The sequence below is a fragment of the Lithobates pipiens genome, unplaced genomic scaffold (assembly GCF_037356315.1).
Source record: "Lithobates pipiens isolate NorthernLeopardFrog02 unplaced genomic scaffold, aLitPip1_a1.2 Scaffold_23, whole genome shotgun sequence".
NCBI lineage: Eukaryota > Metazoa > Chordata > Amphibia > Anura > Ranidae > Lithobates > Lithobates pipiens.
Genome location: NW_027507785.1, coordinates 64992618 through 65009753, shown reverse-complemented (window position 1 = coordinate 65009753; position 17136 = coordinate 64992618). Strand labels below are relative to the sequence as shown.

Below are 17136 nucleotides of genomic sequence, written 5' to 3'. Positions count from 1 at the left end.
ACAGCTCCTGTGTCTCCAGTTACAGTCCCCTGACGCTCTGGGCTTTTTAAAACTGCCGCCTGGCGCCTGCGCAGTACAGCGCCGTGCACACTAACATGCACGCCTCGCAACCACACCCCCCCTCCTCCATTAGGCCGGGAGCGCGCCCGGCGCGCGTGCACGCGCCCGCGCGCGTGCACGAGGACCGCGGAATCCGGGGGGGGGAAGGAGAACCCAAAGGGAGCAACGTGGGACCCCTGACCTGCGTGGGACCCCTTTTTATCTTTAACTGTGGCAGGAACTGTAAGGAGACGTGAGTAGCTGGAGAACCAGGCTTTCACTGAGCGTGTTTGTATTGAAAGGCATGTAAGTATGCATCAGGCTGCTCTTACTCCCTCTAGTGGTGGAAACCAGGTAAGACATACAACTACTCACAATGAAGAAATCCATTAATATATTTAAATATATAGGATGACTTCCCTTACCTGTCCCCGCCGCAGGAATTGTTGATATCAGACCAATTCCAGCCTTCACCCATCACGGCGGGTATTGTTAGCCAACCATCAGGTATATCTGGGGCTCTTACGAAAAGATCCTCCCACCTGGGCCATGTAGAAAGCTCTGCCAGAAACTTACGGGCGCTCTGAGTAAACAGTACCCCAAGTCTGGTTTTCCCAGAGCCCAGTCTTCCAATGGAGAGGACTTACAGGCAAAACCTCCTTTCTTCGGCAGACGAGACCCGGGTACCATACCATCATGGGAGTCAAATATCGGCCCGAGGTATGGATCCGGTTTGTTGTAGCCCTTCGGCCCTCGCAGGGACCTCCATAGAGCTAAGTTTTACGTGACCATCAACCAGACACTGGCGAAAAAACTGAGGTGCCTCCCGGATGGGAGGGGTTATATAGGGGAGGAATTCTCTTTAATTAGGGTCAACCAGTGTCCAATCACCAGAGGTGCCTATATAACCCACTATGTAATGAAGCTCCTGTGTCCCGTGATGTATGATCAAGAAAATATATTAGCCACAAAGAAATCACATTGTTTTAATTATTATGATAAATCACCTAATGCATAGGCCTGCACTATCAGAGGCAGCAGTAAAACGCAAATATTGGGTAGCATTGCAAAGTAGAAAGCAAAATCTGCAAATGTAATGAGCACAAATGTCTTCCTACATGCACTGACTGTACGTCACATTGATAGGATCATTTACATCAAGATATTTTTTTTGTTTTGTTTTATTTTTTAAAGTCTTTACATTCTCAAATTTTCAGATATTATATTATACATATTAAATAAAAAGGTAAAAATACAAAGTTACCCAGTAGCTGTGTGTGACAATTGCCTTACTGTTATTATCATTTTGTTTTTTTGTGGTATGTGGGGGTGTGCATGAGGATAGTTGTCCCTGGAAAAAAGTCTGGAAAGAAAAAAATATCTTACCTGGATGGGGGGGCTCCTGGCCCATTGAATATCCATAAGACATATAACTTTCAACACCATAAACATAGATTGTAAACGTGAAGTACTTGTGGTATATTTCATGTCTTCCGTCACTTTTACCCAAAGAGATCTCCCAGGCCCAGAATCCGCCAGACTCTTTCACCCAATAACTGTATGAGCTGAGGGGCTTCTGGTCCAGGTAGAACCCAGAGACAGAGGAAGTTTGGGATATGATCATGAGGAAGCTGTAGTAGATATTTTTTGTATAAAATTGGTAGTAATTTAATCCCAGTAACGATGGAGGAACAGTGGTCAAAAAAGGGTCGTAGGCTGACACAAAGTTCCTTGACTTTGAATCTTGGAAGACATAAGAGATCATGATGGGTTTGGAAGACTTCACTGTGATCTCATTTTTTAAAGTGAGTTGAACATGGGATCCTCTCTGTAGAGTGCGCTGAGTCGTCTTCCCTAGATCTGTGACATTCACCACAGTACCTGGATCTGCAGCTATTATATCTACAATGTCTTGAGTGTGGTTAAACAATGGGAAGATGGCAAAAAATGTTCCCCAATCCCGCACGGGATGGAGCTGTTCAAAGATTGGTTCATAACTTCCAGAGGAACCATAAAACTGACTATGACCACTAAAAACAGCAACTGGAGCAGTAGACAGGATTCTGGTTCCAGTAAGGTCACTGGAGCTCGTAAACTGGATAACTTGCTGCCTTCCAAGCGTCACGGAGATGTTATAACCAGTATAGTAATACGCTCCATTATATGTGATTTGTCCTGAAACTGTTATAGTCAACTGAACATTCTCTTGAAGACCGTTGGCCACTGCAAACTCTTTATATGATCCAGATGTTGATGAACACGGTATGAAATATTCAGTCCCCAGGTCTTCTAATGGAAGAAGAGCCATGGCATCACCATTGCCAGAAGCATGGAGATATAGAAAGACGGACACTTCAACATCTGAAGTCACCAGCACAGCCTTGTTAGTCACGTATGCTTCGCTCACCATAATAGAGGAGCTCAACGTCACCCCAGCACTGCTGTTCCTTGAAACATACACCGTCTTGCTAAAACTTGAATAAGGAATTGTGACTGTTACCGTTGCAGCTTTATCGCATGTGACAATATACAGATCAGCTATTTGATTTGAATGATAACTGTACATAGACACGGCTACAAACTTCCTTTGCCCATTTCCTTAAAAAGAGGAAAAAAAAATATTAGAGAATTTTGGTTCAGTGTTAACCTGGACCCTTTCCTTTTACATGTAAAAATGTGATAGAACAACTGAACTTTCAATAAATTTTTTTTTTCAAAATTACAAAGCAATCAAAGACATAAAATAACTGTTTTGGATGGTCCGCTTTCACAAAAAGTGCCGCTATTTGCAATTCAATCTTATAATAAGGTGTATTGAAGCTCAGTTTTGACTTCACAATTGACAAGTCAATGGAAAGTGGTTGAAATTGATTCAAAATTCCCATGTGTGTGACCAGATCAAGAGCTACCAAATCATAAGGATTTCACAAAAGGAAAGTGTAAAGTAGACTTGCATTTTAGTAGTAAAACTAAATTTTTTTGCTACAGTTCCAAGTACTTTATTGCATGACTTTAATGATATTTTCACTGCTATTGAGCATGCTGGCTTCTCTGTGTTTTATGCCTTTGCCTTCTAGGCTGCTTTCACATTGCTCTGGAGCAAAAACACAGTAAAAATTTATATCCATTTTTGACAAATGTTTGATGTGTTTTCAAGCAAAAGTATTTCACCAGCACACCATTAATATCCAGAACGGGTCCAAAGCTTTATTTAGCAATCATATCATAACATCTGAAGCAACATTTCTGAGCCTACAGGAACCCTTCATCAGGTATGTGAGGGGGTCCTTCATGGCTCCAAAATGTTGTTTCAGATGTTATGATGTGATCACTGAATAAAGCTATGGACCAGTTCTGGATATTCATACTGCGCTGGTGACATACTGTCACTCTGATTGTCTTCGGTTTCCAGCCAGTGGTTGCTGCATTACCCGTCTACATCTACAGCCATTCTGCAGGAACGTGTGCTCTGGGAATATTGCGTTTGTGTTCCTGTGCATTTCCAGTGTGTTTTCCAGGTGCCCTGCACATGTGAAATATGGACATGTGACTCAAAAAAACACACCAAAAAAGCAAGTGCATTTACATAGTTACATAGTAGGCAAGGTTGAATAAAGGCAATAGTCCATCCAGTTCAATGTGTGTAGGTGCACATGTGTCAGTGTCTATAATTATTACCCATATCCCTGTGCGTTGTGCTTTTTAAGACACACATCCAAGAGTCTTTTAAAAATATCCATACTCCCCACTGCCACCACCGATTGTGGAAGAAAATTCCACATCCTTATTGCCCTGACATTGAAAACCCCCTGCGCAATTTAAAGTTAAACCGCTTCTCCCCCAATTTCATTGTGTGGCCCCGTGTCCTTGTACACTCCCTGAGACTGAATAGTTATTTTTCTATGCTGGGATCACCATTGAGGTATTTGTAGATCGCTATTATGTCCCCTCTCAAGCGTCTCTTCTCCAACGAGAATAAATTTAGTGCTTGTAGTCGTTCCTCGTAATGTAGGGCGTCCAGTTCCCTTATTAGTTTCGTTGCCCTTCTTTGTACTCTCTCCAGCTCCAGCATATCCTTCTGTAGCACCCTCTACATTAGGTAAGTGCTAGATTAGATTTTTTGTAAGTGTAGAAAAATGTAGACAGCCCTGGCTGGAAGTTAGCCTGTTTGTTTTGATTTGTGTGGGCTGAGAGTGGCTCAGAATGGCTCAGAGTTTAGCAGCTGGTGACTCACAGGCAGGTTCGCTTAGACCTCCCTCTTCCTTATAGAGGATTCTATAAGGAGAGGAGGAGAGGTGAGGTAGAGCTGCCTGGGGTATTCTAAGGAGCCCTGACCAATCCCCAATCTGGATTGGCAGGCCTCCTTAAATACCTAGAGTTAGCCCAGCTGGGGAGGAGTTGTCGGTGGAACTGGAGTACTAGGCTGTTGGAGCCTTTGAGGGAGCTCCCCAGTCTGGGGGGTGACCTTGAGCCTGGGACTTGGGTGCAGGACGGATCCTTTCAAGAAAGCATGAAGGATCATGGCAGGAGGCACAGGAGGAGTCAGAGAGGACAGCAGGAGCTAGTACTGCCGGGCAAGTCTTCAGGAGGGAACCAAGAGGGCTGGTGAGTGAAATGCACAGTCAGGAGGACTGGGGAGGCATGCCTGAGAGGACTGGGAGTGTGCAGTCTGGGATGGGTGCAGAGCCAGCAGTGTGAATTGTGATGTTACGGGCAGTGAAGTCAGGCAGCTGCAGCCAGGAGGGCTGGCAGAGCCTGAAGAGGGCTGACTGGGAGCAGTAGTCCACCTGCTAGAACAGCTAGCACTAAAGAGACATTCCATATTTTCTGCTACACTATAGGGGCCCGGCCTGTAAAGGGCAATTACTGAGGCCTAAACATGTGCTAGCTGCACCTGTAGTAAAGAGTTGTACAGGAGGAAGAGAGAGAGATCAATAGTCTGCAAGCAAGAGATGTGCATGAGGAGTCTAGAAAATAAATATGTACAAAGAGTGTAAATAGTTTTGTCCCAATTTATTGCTATACAATCTGCCAGTTTATTGTTCCACTGGGCATCCTATAGGTGTGTGCAGCCTATTTTATTTTTACAGCCTATTTTATTGGTGTGCACCCCAAAGCTCAAACACATATGCGTGTGTGTGTGCATGTGTGTACATATACATGTGTCAGTAGAGCAATGGACAGTGTCAGAGATTGGTGTCAGTAAGCCAGTGGCTGGTGTCAGTAGTTTTTATTTTCATTATTTTATTTTTTTATTATTTTTTACAATTTTATTTATTTTATTATTATTTTTTTAGGAGCCCCATTATGGGGCTTTGGTGAAATACCAAGGGTCGAAACAGCTGGAATCTGCACCACACGGGGTGATTAGGGTGTGCCCAGGCACACCTGGCACACCCTGTGTGCACGCCTATGGGGCATCCCATATAATCCCTTACCCATCCAAGTTTATCCCCTCGATAAAAACAACAAAAACAAACATATGGACTGTTGTCTCTAAAGTGACTGAGAAGTGAATGTCGGGCTGGGCAGAGTGACAGGTGGGCCACATCACTAAGCAGCCCCTACGGCGTTACCGCTACACTTCCTTCTAGCTCCATCCAGCACATCCTTCCTTTAAATGCATCTTTGCCATGCTTTTCCATTCACTTCAATGGTCAGCTGCATTTTTGGTGGGGTTTTGAAAATAGCTTTTCAAAACTCACCACACCCACAGAACAGTGGTGTGAAGAGTCCTATAGGATTTAAAGGGAATGCATTTTTGTTGCATTTTTAGCAAGGTATGCAGAAGCGGGATGCGGCGGCGGGCTGTTTTTTATCTGCAAATTATGTTCCTTTTAAATGTAAGTGCAATTCTTTTTTACTATTAAACTATATAGTACAATATTACACCATATGGAGCTTCTTTTTCTCATATTGATTGCGGCTCTAACAGAGTAATGGCAAGATAAAGAATACAAGCTACACATTATCCGAAGTGGTGGGAGAGCACTGTGTTCACCCTGGCCAGGGTATGTGGCCATATGTGCATTTGACCTCTCTTTAATTAGAAGGTCTACAGCTTCTGGTAAGAGCATATCCAGATTATGGTGGTGGTGTCACGCTTTTGGAAACTGTTGTCTCTACCGCCAATCTGTGCTAGCCATTAGCCAATTATAATCCACCTAGAGCTGGCCATACACAAGTAGAATTCTGTTGGAAAATGTTTGTTTTAAAGCAGAGTTCGGCCGATTTTTTTTTTTTTTTTAAGTCAGCAGCTACAAATACTGCAGCTGCTGACTTTTAAAATAAGGACACTTACCTGTCCAGGGCGCCCGCGATGTCAGCCCCCTGAAGCTGATCGATCCGGAAGGTTCTGGTTCCCTACTGCGCATGCGTGACTCGCGCTGTACGATCCCACTGGTTCCTGCTGTCTTCTGGGACCTGTGTGTCTCCCACTAGACAGCGAGGGGGACGGAGAAGGTGCCGGAAGTGGTGTAGATACCTGCAGGTGGCTCGGGTATCTATGTCCGGAAGTGGGAGCAAAATACCTGTATTAGACAGGCATCTGCTCCCCCCTCCCCCATGAAAGCTGCCAAATGTGACACCGGAGAGGGTAAGAGGAATCCGAAAAGCGTAAGTTCCATTTTTGGGTGGAACTCCGCTTTAAGAACATTCATTTAAATATCTTCTAATCGTTAGCTGGGTCAAACTGACATTTGTTTTTGACCTTAATGATGAGAAAAGTGTTAGTTCGGGAAAGTCTATTCATTCCAAAATCTAATTTTTAAGTATTTTCCAGTGGCATTTTCATATTATCAAATGTAACTTAACTCAAAAACACCACACTATGAAAGATTATTTAGCAAAAATATATATATATAATAACTGCTGCTACTTTCAAACAACAAAAAAAAGTGAATAAATTAGTGCAAGCAAAATATATACACTAAAAATATTTCACAATAGCTGAACTTTTTGTTACTGGTGTTTTTAATTTGCGCTGCTGTGTAATATTTTTAGTTAATATATTTTGCTTGCACTCATGTATTCACTTTTTGTTTGCCACATCATCTAATGTATTGGTAATAATTTTCATATGAATGTTTGTGCAAAACTTTGTTGGAAAATCTACTAGTGTTTAGTCCTTTTATTGAAAAACAGCTACGTGTTCCCATTTAGGCTTCTTCACTCTGTGGTGCCACTGGGCAGTTATTACCCAACTATACATGAGGGCTATAGCTTTATTATTTTAGAAAAATTGGGTATGGTGATAAGAGGACTCAGGAAATGTGAAGTGGTGATGTGAAATGTTTTGTGAAATCTGTTTTTATAGTTTTATTTTTCTTTTAAAATAATGTAGTTGACTGATTTCCTTATTACAGTACTAGTGCTGACCCATCACAACCTCAATTTTTATTGTTATTATGGTAAGATGGAAAATACTGAACCTGGTCTGGAAATACATCTCCGGGTTTCAACAGGAAGTGAAAAAGTTGTATCTGTAGAGATAAAAACAAAACAAAAAAACGTTTAATGTCATTCTATAGTCTGCATTTAAGTCATCGACAGAAGCAAACAATTTTCTAAAATTTTAGTTCTACTAAAATGTTAGCTTTTTTTTGTAAAGCTTCTTATAAAGACCACATGTCAAACATGTAAACATATACTAAAATCCCAACTCCAGCCAAATCTTTTTGTTCAGTTTTGGATAGAGGTGAAAAGGGTAATTATTTTTTTGTCTGATGAAGGGAATTGCCCTCACTTCTTGGCCTGGGCCCCCCTGGTCCTGACCACCAACATTCTCTAGGGCCCACCCACTGGTTGTCCCACTGTCCCACTGAATCCGCTCACTGGCCATCCCACCATGTCCTTCAGTGCACCCACTTTTATTTTAACACTCTTACAACTTAATATATCCTCCATCCCATGTCCTCTTCCTCTAGTCCCATCTCCTCCTCCAATACCATCTCTTCCATCTTATGTCCTCCTCCTCCTTCAGTCCCATCTCTTCCATCCCATGTCCTCCTTCTCCTCCTTCTTCTCCAGTCCCATCTCCCCCATCCCATTTCCTCCTCCTCCATACCATGTCCTCTTCCTCCTCCAATCCTATCTCCTCCACCCAACATCCTCCTCCTCCCATCTTATGTCCTCTTTCTCCATCTCATGTCCTTCTCCTCCTCCAATCCCATCTCCTCCATCCCATGTCCTCCTCCAATCCCATCTCCTCCATCCCATGTCCTGTTCCGGTCTCATCTCCTTCATCCCATGTCCTCCTCAAGTCCCATTGTCTCCACCCTGTGACCTCCTCTTACTCCAGTCCCATCTGCTCCATACCGTGTTCTCCTCCTCCATCCCAAGCCCAGTCTGGCTGTGTGCCCAATTTTACAAGATGGCATATATATATATATATATATATATATATATATATATATATATATATATATATATATATATATACACACACACACACACACAATGAGAGTTCATTATATAACTGCCCTGGGTAATGTCTTGGGATTGAGGCAGTGATAGTATAATAAAGGAATGAGGATAAGATGTGCCAGGTCAGCAATGTGTGAGTAGAGGCAGAAGAGCTGACACTCAGGCTGGCAGATGCTGCTCTCCAGCATGAAGAGGCTCAGGAGCCAGGAATGTGGATGGACACATCAGCAGTCTGCACACATGCCACACTGGGCTGTGGGGAACCTTGTGTGGGACCCCATAGACCCCACCTCCAGAAAAATGCAGGCTGGGGAGGGGGTTAATGGAATTTCTGTGGGTGGTGGGCAGGGCCGGACTTACCATTGGGCTTGACTGGGCTCAAGCCCATGGGCCCCGCCGAGATACATAGCTGAGTGTACTCGGCTCGGCTACACTCACAGTCATGCCCAGTTCCCCCCTGTGATGGACATAACAGAGACTGGACGTGATTGTGACCCAAGCCGAGTACACTCGGCTACTCTGGGCTCCGCTCGGGACCCATGAGATGCCGAGAGGACCTGTGAGCCGCCAAGATACACAGGACTCTGTATCTTGCCAGTGACATTTTTAAACGTCAAGACTGCAATGACAAGGCTGCAAATGACACTGGGGCAAGGCTGCAATGACATTGGACAAGGCTGCAGATGGACGGGCAAGGGTGCAAATGGACACTGATAAGGCAGCATTGATGGCCATTTAAATGTACGTTTTTTCCTTAAATTTCCCTCCTAAACTTGGGGTGCGTGTTATACGCCGATAAATATGGTAATGTATAGAAGGTAGGGCCCAAAAGTGACTCAAGCCCAGGGGCCCCCACCACCCTAAGTCCTGCCCTGGTGGTGGGGATACTCCTACCTCAATCATGAGCCCAATGAGAATGCAGGTGTTGAAGAAGAAGAAGCCAATGTCAGCATGGTTGTGGATAATTTCCTGGCTAAAGATGGGATATGTTTTCCTTCCATTTCCAGGACGCCAACCAATCCTCCTGCCTTTCTGCTCAACCACTCTGCTGAGTCTGGCCCTTCCTCTCCAGGGAAGACATTCCCTCCCCAAGAATGACCTGCCCACTTAACAGGGTGTGCAGCAGCCCCCCCCAACTCCCCAAATACTTAGTTGAGCCCCGTCTCCATCGAGGAATGTTGCAGGAGTGTCTTGGCTCTCCCTCCTTATTGGCTGAGATGGCAGTGCAGGGTCATTGGCTCCCACTGCTGTCAATCAAATTCAGTGAGCCAATGAGGAGAGAGAGGGGGCGGGCTGGGCCACAGCTCTGTGTCTGAATAGAAAGCTGAATAGAAAGCCGTTTACTGTGGGAGCACTTAACAGGGGAGAGGGGCCAGGAGTGCCAAAGAGGGACCCAAGAAGAAGAAGATCAGGGCTACTCTGTGCAAAACCATTACACAGAGCAGGTAAGTATGATATGTTTATTAGAGACTTTACAATCACTTTAAACTGATCTTCAGTATTTGCATATGAATATTGATCTTCAGCTACATTAGAAATGTACCAGATTCACTTACTTGGCATCTCAGTTGCAGTTGTTTGCTCAGCATCGTTGACATCATTCACTGTAATAAATGACAACATATAGAACAAGTTTATTGCACATGGTAATATGGGAAGAATGGTGAGGTCTAGATCAGGATAACCCCAAAATACACTGGATCTCACCCTTTGACTAGGCCGTAATCTCTTCTAGATCTTTCTTCCAATCATAGACTGCGCTGTCTGGACTCCTTCAGATCTCTGGTTCCTTGGCAATTAAAGTGGTTGTAAACCCTTACAACACACTTTGACCTACAGGTAAGCCTAGATTAAGGCTTACCTGTAGGTCCAGGAAATATCTCCTAAACCTACACGGTTTAGGAGATATTTGCCGAAAAGACAGGCACCGCTGTCTATGGCGCATGCGCCGTAGACAGCGGCGAGCAGGCGCACTGAGCGCACCGCGGTCAATGGTGATATGCCACGAGTGGCGGCTCCCGTGCGCATGCGCGGGCGTGAAATCATTGCGGCTTCGCCAAATGGCAGCGGCGGGGCGGCGAGACCCACGAGAAGATGGATGCGCCGGACTACAGGAGACAGCGGTGACTTCGCTGGCTCCTGTGTCAGGTAAGTGACACATAATGGACTACTATGCGATGCATAGTAGTCCATTATGCTTTACCTTTGCAGGGAATGAAAGAAGAAGTAAACCCATCAGGGTTTACTTCCTCTTTAAGGTTCTAGTGATATCTCAGACTTTATTTTCCAAGGCAGGCAAACATAGAAAGGTTTTTTGTGTATAACTTCACACTCGTAGAAACGTGTGATTATCAGTGTCAGTGCAGTCCCAAAAGTACCCGTCCGCGATGCCTATTGGTGCTATCAATGCCCATAAGTCCAGCCTCATCAGCGCACATCAGTGAAGCAGAAAAATTGTCTTTTTGCTAAATTTTATAATAGTGAAAAACATTTTTTTTCTCCAAAATTTCTGTATTTTTTGGTTTATTTATCAAAAAAATAAAAAGCCAGTGGTGATTAAATACCACCAAACCAAAGCTCTATTTGTGTGAAAAAAAATAATAAAAGTGTATTTTGGGTATAGTGTTGCATGACCGCGCAGTTGTCAATCAAAGTGTGACAGCGCTGTAAGGTGAAAATTGCCCTTGGCAGGAATGGGATAAAAGTGCCCAGTAGGCAAGTGGTTGAAGAGGACCTCCAGACATTCTTGTAGCTACTGACTTTTAATAAATAGACATTCACCTGCCCCAAGATCCAGCGCCGTGCTCACCCAAGCCATTTTCTCCATCCCTCTTTGGTCCTCGGCATCAGCATCTTAACTGTGGGCACCCAGCTGTGACAGCTTGTGGCACTGCGCATGTGCGAGCCATGCTACGCATTGTGAATAGTCCCGTGGTCTTCTGGACCTGTGACATGTCCCAGAAGACTACAGGATGGAAGAGGGAGGAGAACATCCACTCAGATCCTTTAAGCGTTCCGAGCAGAAGTGGGGAGCGGGTACCTGTCAAAACCTGGAACCTGTGTTAGAATATTATTTCAAATTCATAATTTGGCACTTATAGGTGTTCTATTATATTCACAGCAAGCTTGTAAAACATATTTGGTTTTATGATTAGTCATAATAAATATAGTGTGTATGAATGACCTTGATCAAATGTTCAGTAAAATATAGCTGGATGTTTCTTGTGTAGCCAATTTCAGTATGACATATAAGGTATCTTGGTATAGAATGTCATGAGAAGACAAGTAGTTAGAGGTGTTATATATTTTTTGTTTATATCTTGTTAAGTAAGTTTAGTGTAGTTTCAGTCATATTAACCCTTTCATGACTAAGTCTATTTTTGGCATTTGGTGTTTACAAGTTAAAATACATATTTTTTGCTAGAAAATTACTTTGAACCCCCAAACATGATATATATACATATATATATATATATATATATATATATATATATATATATATATATATTTTAGCAGAGACTCTAGAGTAGGGATGAGCCGAACACCCCCCGGTTCGGTTCGCACCAGAACTTTCGAATGGACCCCAAATTCGTACGAACGTTAGAACCCCATTGAAGTCTATGGCACTCGAACGTTCGAAATTAAAACTGCTAATTTTAACGGCTAATATGCAAGTTACTGTCCTAAAAAGGGTTTGGGGACCTGGCTCCTGCCCCAGGGGACATGGGTCAATGCCTAAAATGTTTTTGAAAATGGCCGTTTTGGCGGGAGCACTGATTTTAATGACGATTAAAGTGAAAAAAAAAAGTGCAATATTCCTTTAAATATGGTGCCTGGGGGGTGTCTGTAGGATGCCTGTGAAGTGCCACGTGTTTCCCGTGTTTAGAACAGTCCCTGCACAAAATGACATTAAACGGAAATAACACCATTTAAAACTGCTTGCGGTTTTAATGTTATATCTGGTTCCTGCAATATGATTGAAAATCATTGAGAAAAATGGCAAATGGCCCTGCCCATTACAAGCCTATTTGGGTCTTGTACGCATATTAAGGGGAACCCCGTACCCATATTTAAAAAAAGGAAATGCGTGTGGCCCCCAGGCCCTATATACTCAGAACAGCAGTATACAGGCGGTGCAAACAAGACAGGGACTGTGTAGGTTTGTTGTGTTAAGTTGAATCTGTTTGTAATTTTCAACTGGTACATTTTTAAAGTGTAGCTCCAGTCAAAAAAACTATTTTTAAGCTTTTTGGAAAACATAGGGAAGGGTTATCACCCCTGTATAATTTGTTTTGTCGTCCATCTTTTTTCATCTCACTTGCTGTTGTCTCCTTCCGTTTGCAAGTAGGAAACGTTTGTAAGTTGGATGTTTGAAAGTAGGGGCCTGCCCTATATGCTCTGCAGAAATGGCGGAACAAGGTGTTGGTTTTGCCACAACATTGTAAGCCCTCAAAGTGACTCTTGGTGGGCGCTGGAGCGCCCTGCTGTGAACGATTATATCAAGAATTGTAATTACATGCCATTGTTGAACAGTGGTAGAAAAATTGACCTTTGGTGGTTGTGGTGCTGGTGCCACAACACTATAAGTCCTCACCGTTGCTCTGGGTGGGCACAGGAACGGGCCCTCCTGTAAAATATTATATCAAGAATTGTAATTACATGTCCCTGTTAAACAGGGGCAGAAAAATTGGGCCTTAGGCACTGGTACTGGTGCCACGACACTGCAACCTCTCCCATATACTCTAGTTTTATTGCAGGAATTAGCCCTGCTGCAAAGCATTGCATCAAAAATTGTAATTAAACGCCCCTGTTAAACAGGGGCAGAAAAATTGGGCCTTAGGCACTGGTGCTGGTGCCACCACACTGCAACCTCTCCCATATACTCTAGTTTTATTGCAGGAATTAGCCCTGCTGCAAAGCATTGCATCAAAAATTGTAATTAAACGCCCCTGTTAAACAGGGGCAGAAAAATTGGGCTTTAGGCACTGGTGCTGGTGCCACGACACTGCAACCTGCAACGTACAACACATACAACGTGACTAGAAAAAGGAAGTTCAATAGCCAGTAGCCAACAGCTTCTGTCTCGTAGTTGAATCTGAGCAAGCGTGATTTTTGGCATGTCGGAATTGCATACACACGATCAGAATAACCGATAGAAAGTTATTACATTGGGAAAATTGAGAACCTGCTATCAATTTTTGGCTGGCGGAAATTCGGACAGCTAAATTTCGACGGAGCAATACACTAGCTATATAGGTGAGTTGAATATAGCGGTGTATACTGCGGTCAGGGCACGCAGACAACAACCACTACACAACAGCAAGATCGAAAATCGTCCGAAAACGATCGGTGTGTACAGTGTTGAAGGTACACAGAACACCCACTAACTCCTGCAGATGCCTTTATTATAGAACACCAGAGATAAAGGGACATATACAGATGTATACTGTGCTGTTCTGGAGGCACACACAACTTCCAATAACTCAGATGGCAAGTGGGTTCAAATAGAGAACAGCTATGTAGGTGGATATAGCGGTATGTACTGGGTACAGAGCACGCAGACAGCACGCACAAGCTCCTAACACTACTGACTGCAAGCTCTATTATAAATGATAGATCACTAGCTATATAGGTGAGGTGAATATAGCGGTGTATACTGCGGTCAGGGCACGCAGACAACAACCACTACACAACAGCAAGATCGAAAATCGGCTGAAAACGATCGGTGTGTACTGTGTTGAAGGAACACAGAACACCCACTGCTTCAGACGCCAACACACTACACAAGGCCGCTGCGCTGGCGGCCTTATATAGTGTGGGGCGTGCACTACACAGCCTGAGCTATGATTGGCCACAGGCATCCTGCCTGTGGCCAATCATGGCTCTCCTCGCTGCTTGCGCTGTGATTGGCCAAGCATGCGGGGTCACAGTACATGCTTGGCCAATCATGAGCCAGCAATGCACTGCGCCATCGCAGTGCATTGTGGGCCGTGAGCGCCACACGAATTTGGTGCGAACGGACCAAAATGTTCGGACTTCGCCGAACGGACGAACAGCCGATGTTCGAGTCGAACGTATGTTCGACTCGAACATGAAGCTCATCCCTATTCTAGAGAATAAAATGGCGATTGTTGCAATATTTTATGTCACACGGTATTTGTGCAGCGGTGTTTTGAACGCAACTTTTTGGGAAAAGGGACACTTTCATGAATTAAAAAAAAACGAAACAGTAAAATTAGCCTAATTTTTTTGCATAATGTGAAAGATAATGTTACGCCGAGTAAATAGATACCAAACACTTTATAATTGCATGCACTTGTGGAATGACGACAAACCACAGTACCTAAAAATCTCAATAGGCGAATATTCCGGTTATCAGGTTAGAGGTACAGAGGAGATCTAGGGCTATAATTATTGCTCTCACTCTGACGATCGCGGTGATACCTCACATGTGATTTGAACACCGTTTATATATGATATATGGATTTTTAAAAGGTTTTTAGGTTTGGTGACCACAATACCAGCTCCCTCCTTCCTTTCCCTTCATACCTCATGTTATCGCCATATCTGCATTTCCCCTGCATACTTTATGTCACCACCATGCCTGCACACTCTCTCTTACCCCCTCGCCTGCATCACCCTGCAAATCCCATGCCACCACCATGCCTGCACTCTCCTGTATATCCCATGTCAACACTCTGCTTGCACATCCCTTCTCACCACCATGCCTGCACACCCCCTCTTATTCTCTACTACTGTGCCTACACCCCCTTGCACAACCCATCTCCCCACTGTGGCTACATTTCCTTTTTCACACTATGTCTAGATACCATTGTACACCCCATCTGATTATCATAGTGTAGCAACCCCCCCCCCCCCCCCAATTAACATTTATCCTATTCAACGTATGAATATACTTTTGCTAGTTATACTCACTTGTGGTGGCTGCGAGAGACAGATGCCATCCACAGCAAAGGAGCAGCATGAAACCAAAGTAATTGTTCATCTTGACCACTTGCCTGCCAAAGCCTTCAACATCAACTTATATAAGGGCTATCAATTGCACAACACCTTCACTGGAAAAATGTATTCCCAGTAATTAATATTGATGTGGTTAAAAAGTTTATAAGGTACCAGGGCCAAAAGCTTTGGCTAGGGTGTTTCACAATATGAATACAAGGCTTATATTCTATGGGAAGGTTTATAACTAGCAAGGAAATGGATTAAGGATCATTAAGTTCCTGCCAATAGTAATTCAATAGTAAACATTTATTTAGCACTGCCTCCTGTGTAGAATTAATTGTCTGTAAAGGTTGGGCAACAACAGTGCAATTACGTTATTATGTCTGAAGGTCCATTTGTCCAAAATGGCTTAATGAATTAGAAAATGCACAAACCACCACAGCGCGCTACAAGTCCCAGCTTTCAATATTCAATATCAATGGCACTAATAAGTTCCAATCGGCCATAAGAGAAACCAAAGGTCATGGAGTAGTAAGATCCTGCAGCTTCCAGAGAGGATCCTGGATGACCCAATGCCGCCTGGATGACCCAATACAAGCTTCTATTTTAATGGTGGACTTATAACTAGCAATGTAATGGATTAAGGATCATTAAGTTGTAAAGGTTGGGCAACAACTGTGCAATGACATTATAATGCCCAAAGATCCATTTGTCCAAAATGGCTTAATGAATTAGAAAATGCACAATCATCCTTCATCCTTGATCATGAGCCACTGGCATGGCAAAAAAAGCCAAGCTCCCCTGACACTGTCCTGGTGCCATAGTCTCACAGGTACACATTGATGGCCCTCTGCTGCTTGTGCAGCCACTGGAGCATTGCCAACGTTGAGCTCCACCTGGTGGGCATGTCACAGATGTGGCGGTTCTTGGGCAGGTTGCATTCCTTCTGGAGGACAACCAACCAAGCACTGGCATTATATGACTGACGGAAATGCCCACAGACTTTCTTGGCCTGCCTCAGGAGATCCTGTAAGCCTGGGTACCTGCACAAGGACCGCTGCACCACCAAATTAAGGACCTGAGCCAAACAGGGAACATGGGTGAAGTGTCCCTGTCAGAGGGCGGAGAGGAGGTTGGTGCCATTGTCGCAAACTACCATTCCTGGCTGAAGCTGGCATGACGCCAACCACCTCTGAACCTGCCCCTGCAGAGCTGCCAGAATCTCTGCCCCAGTGTGGCTCCTATCCCCTAAGAAGACCAACTCAAGAACTGCATGTCATCTATTTACCTGAGTGCTTGCATAGCCCCTAGAACGCCTATGGAGCACCGCTGGTTCCAAGGACAAATCTGCGCAGGAAGAGGCCATAGAGGAAGAAGAAGATGGGGGGGTGGAGGAGAGAGGTGTGGCAGAATCAGCACTACAAAATTTTGGAGGCGTGGTGGCGGAACAAGCTCCAACAATACTGCACCCTGTCTTGCATCCTGCCCAGCTGCCAGCAGGGTTACCCAGTGCACCATGAAAGAGTAACGTCCCTGTCCATGCTTACTGGACCATGAGTCAGTGGTAATATGCACCTTACCGCTGATCACCCTGTCCAACGAGGCCAAGACATTGCCTTCCACATGTCGGTAGAGAGCCGGAATGGCCTTCCGAGAAAAAAATTGGCGTTTATGAACCTGCCACTGAGGTACCGCACATTCCACAAATTC

At 44.2% G+C, this 17136-nt stretch overlaps 1 protein-coding gene across 1 annotated transcript in view; it reads right to left on the bottom strand.

Moving 5' to 3' along the window:
- LOC143927607 (uncharacterized) overlaps positions 1-15559 on the bottom strand; it is a 49205-nt gene extending 33646 nt beyond the window's left edge. Inside the window, exons 1-4 of the mRNA XM_077451770.1 lie at positions 15400-15559; positions 10020-10067; positions 7470-7520; positions 1426-2637 (exon numbers count right to left, since the gene is read on the bottom strand). Of these exons, the coding sequence (XP_077307896.1) occupies positions 1426-2637; positions 7470-7520; positions 10020-10067; positions 15400-15469 (1381 nt within the window). The 5' untranslated portion in view covers positions 15470-15559. The remainder of the gene's footprint in view (positions 1-1425; positions 2638-7469; positions 7521-10019; positions 10068-15399) is intronic.
- Positions 15560-17136: the final 1577 nt, after the last annotated feature.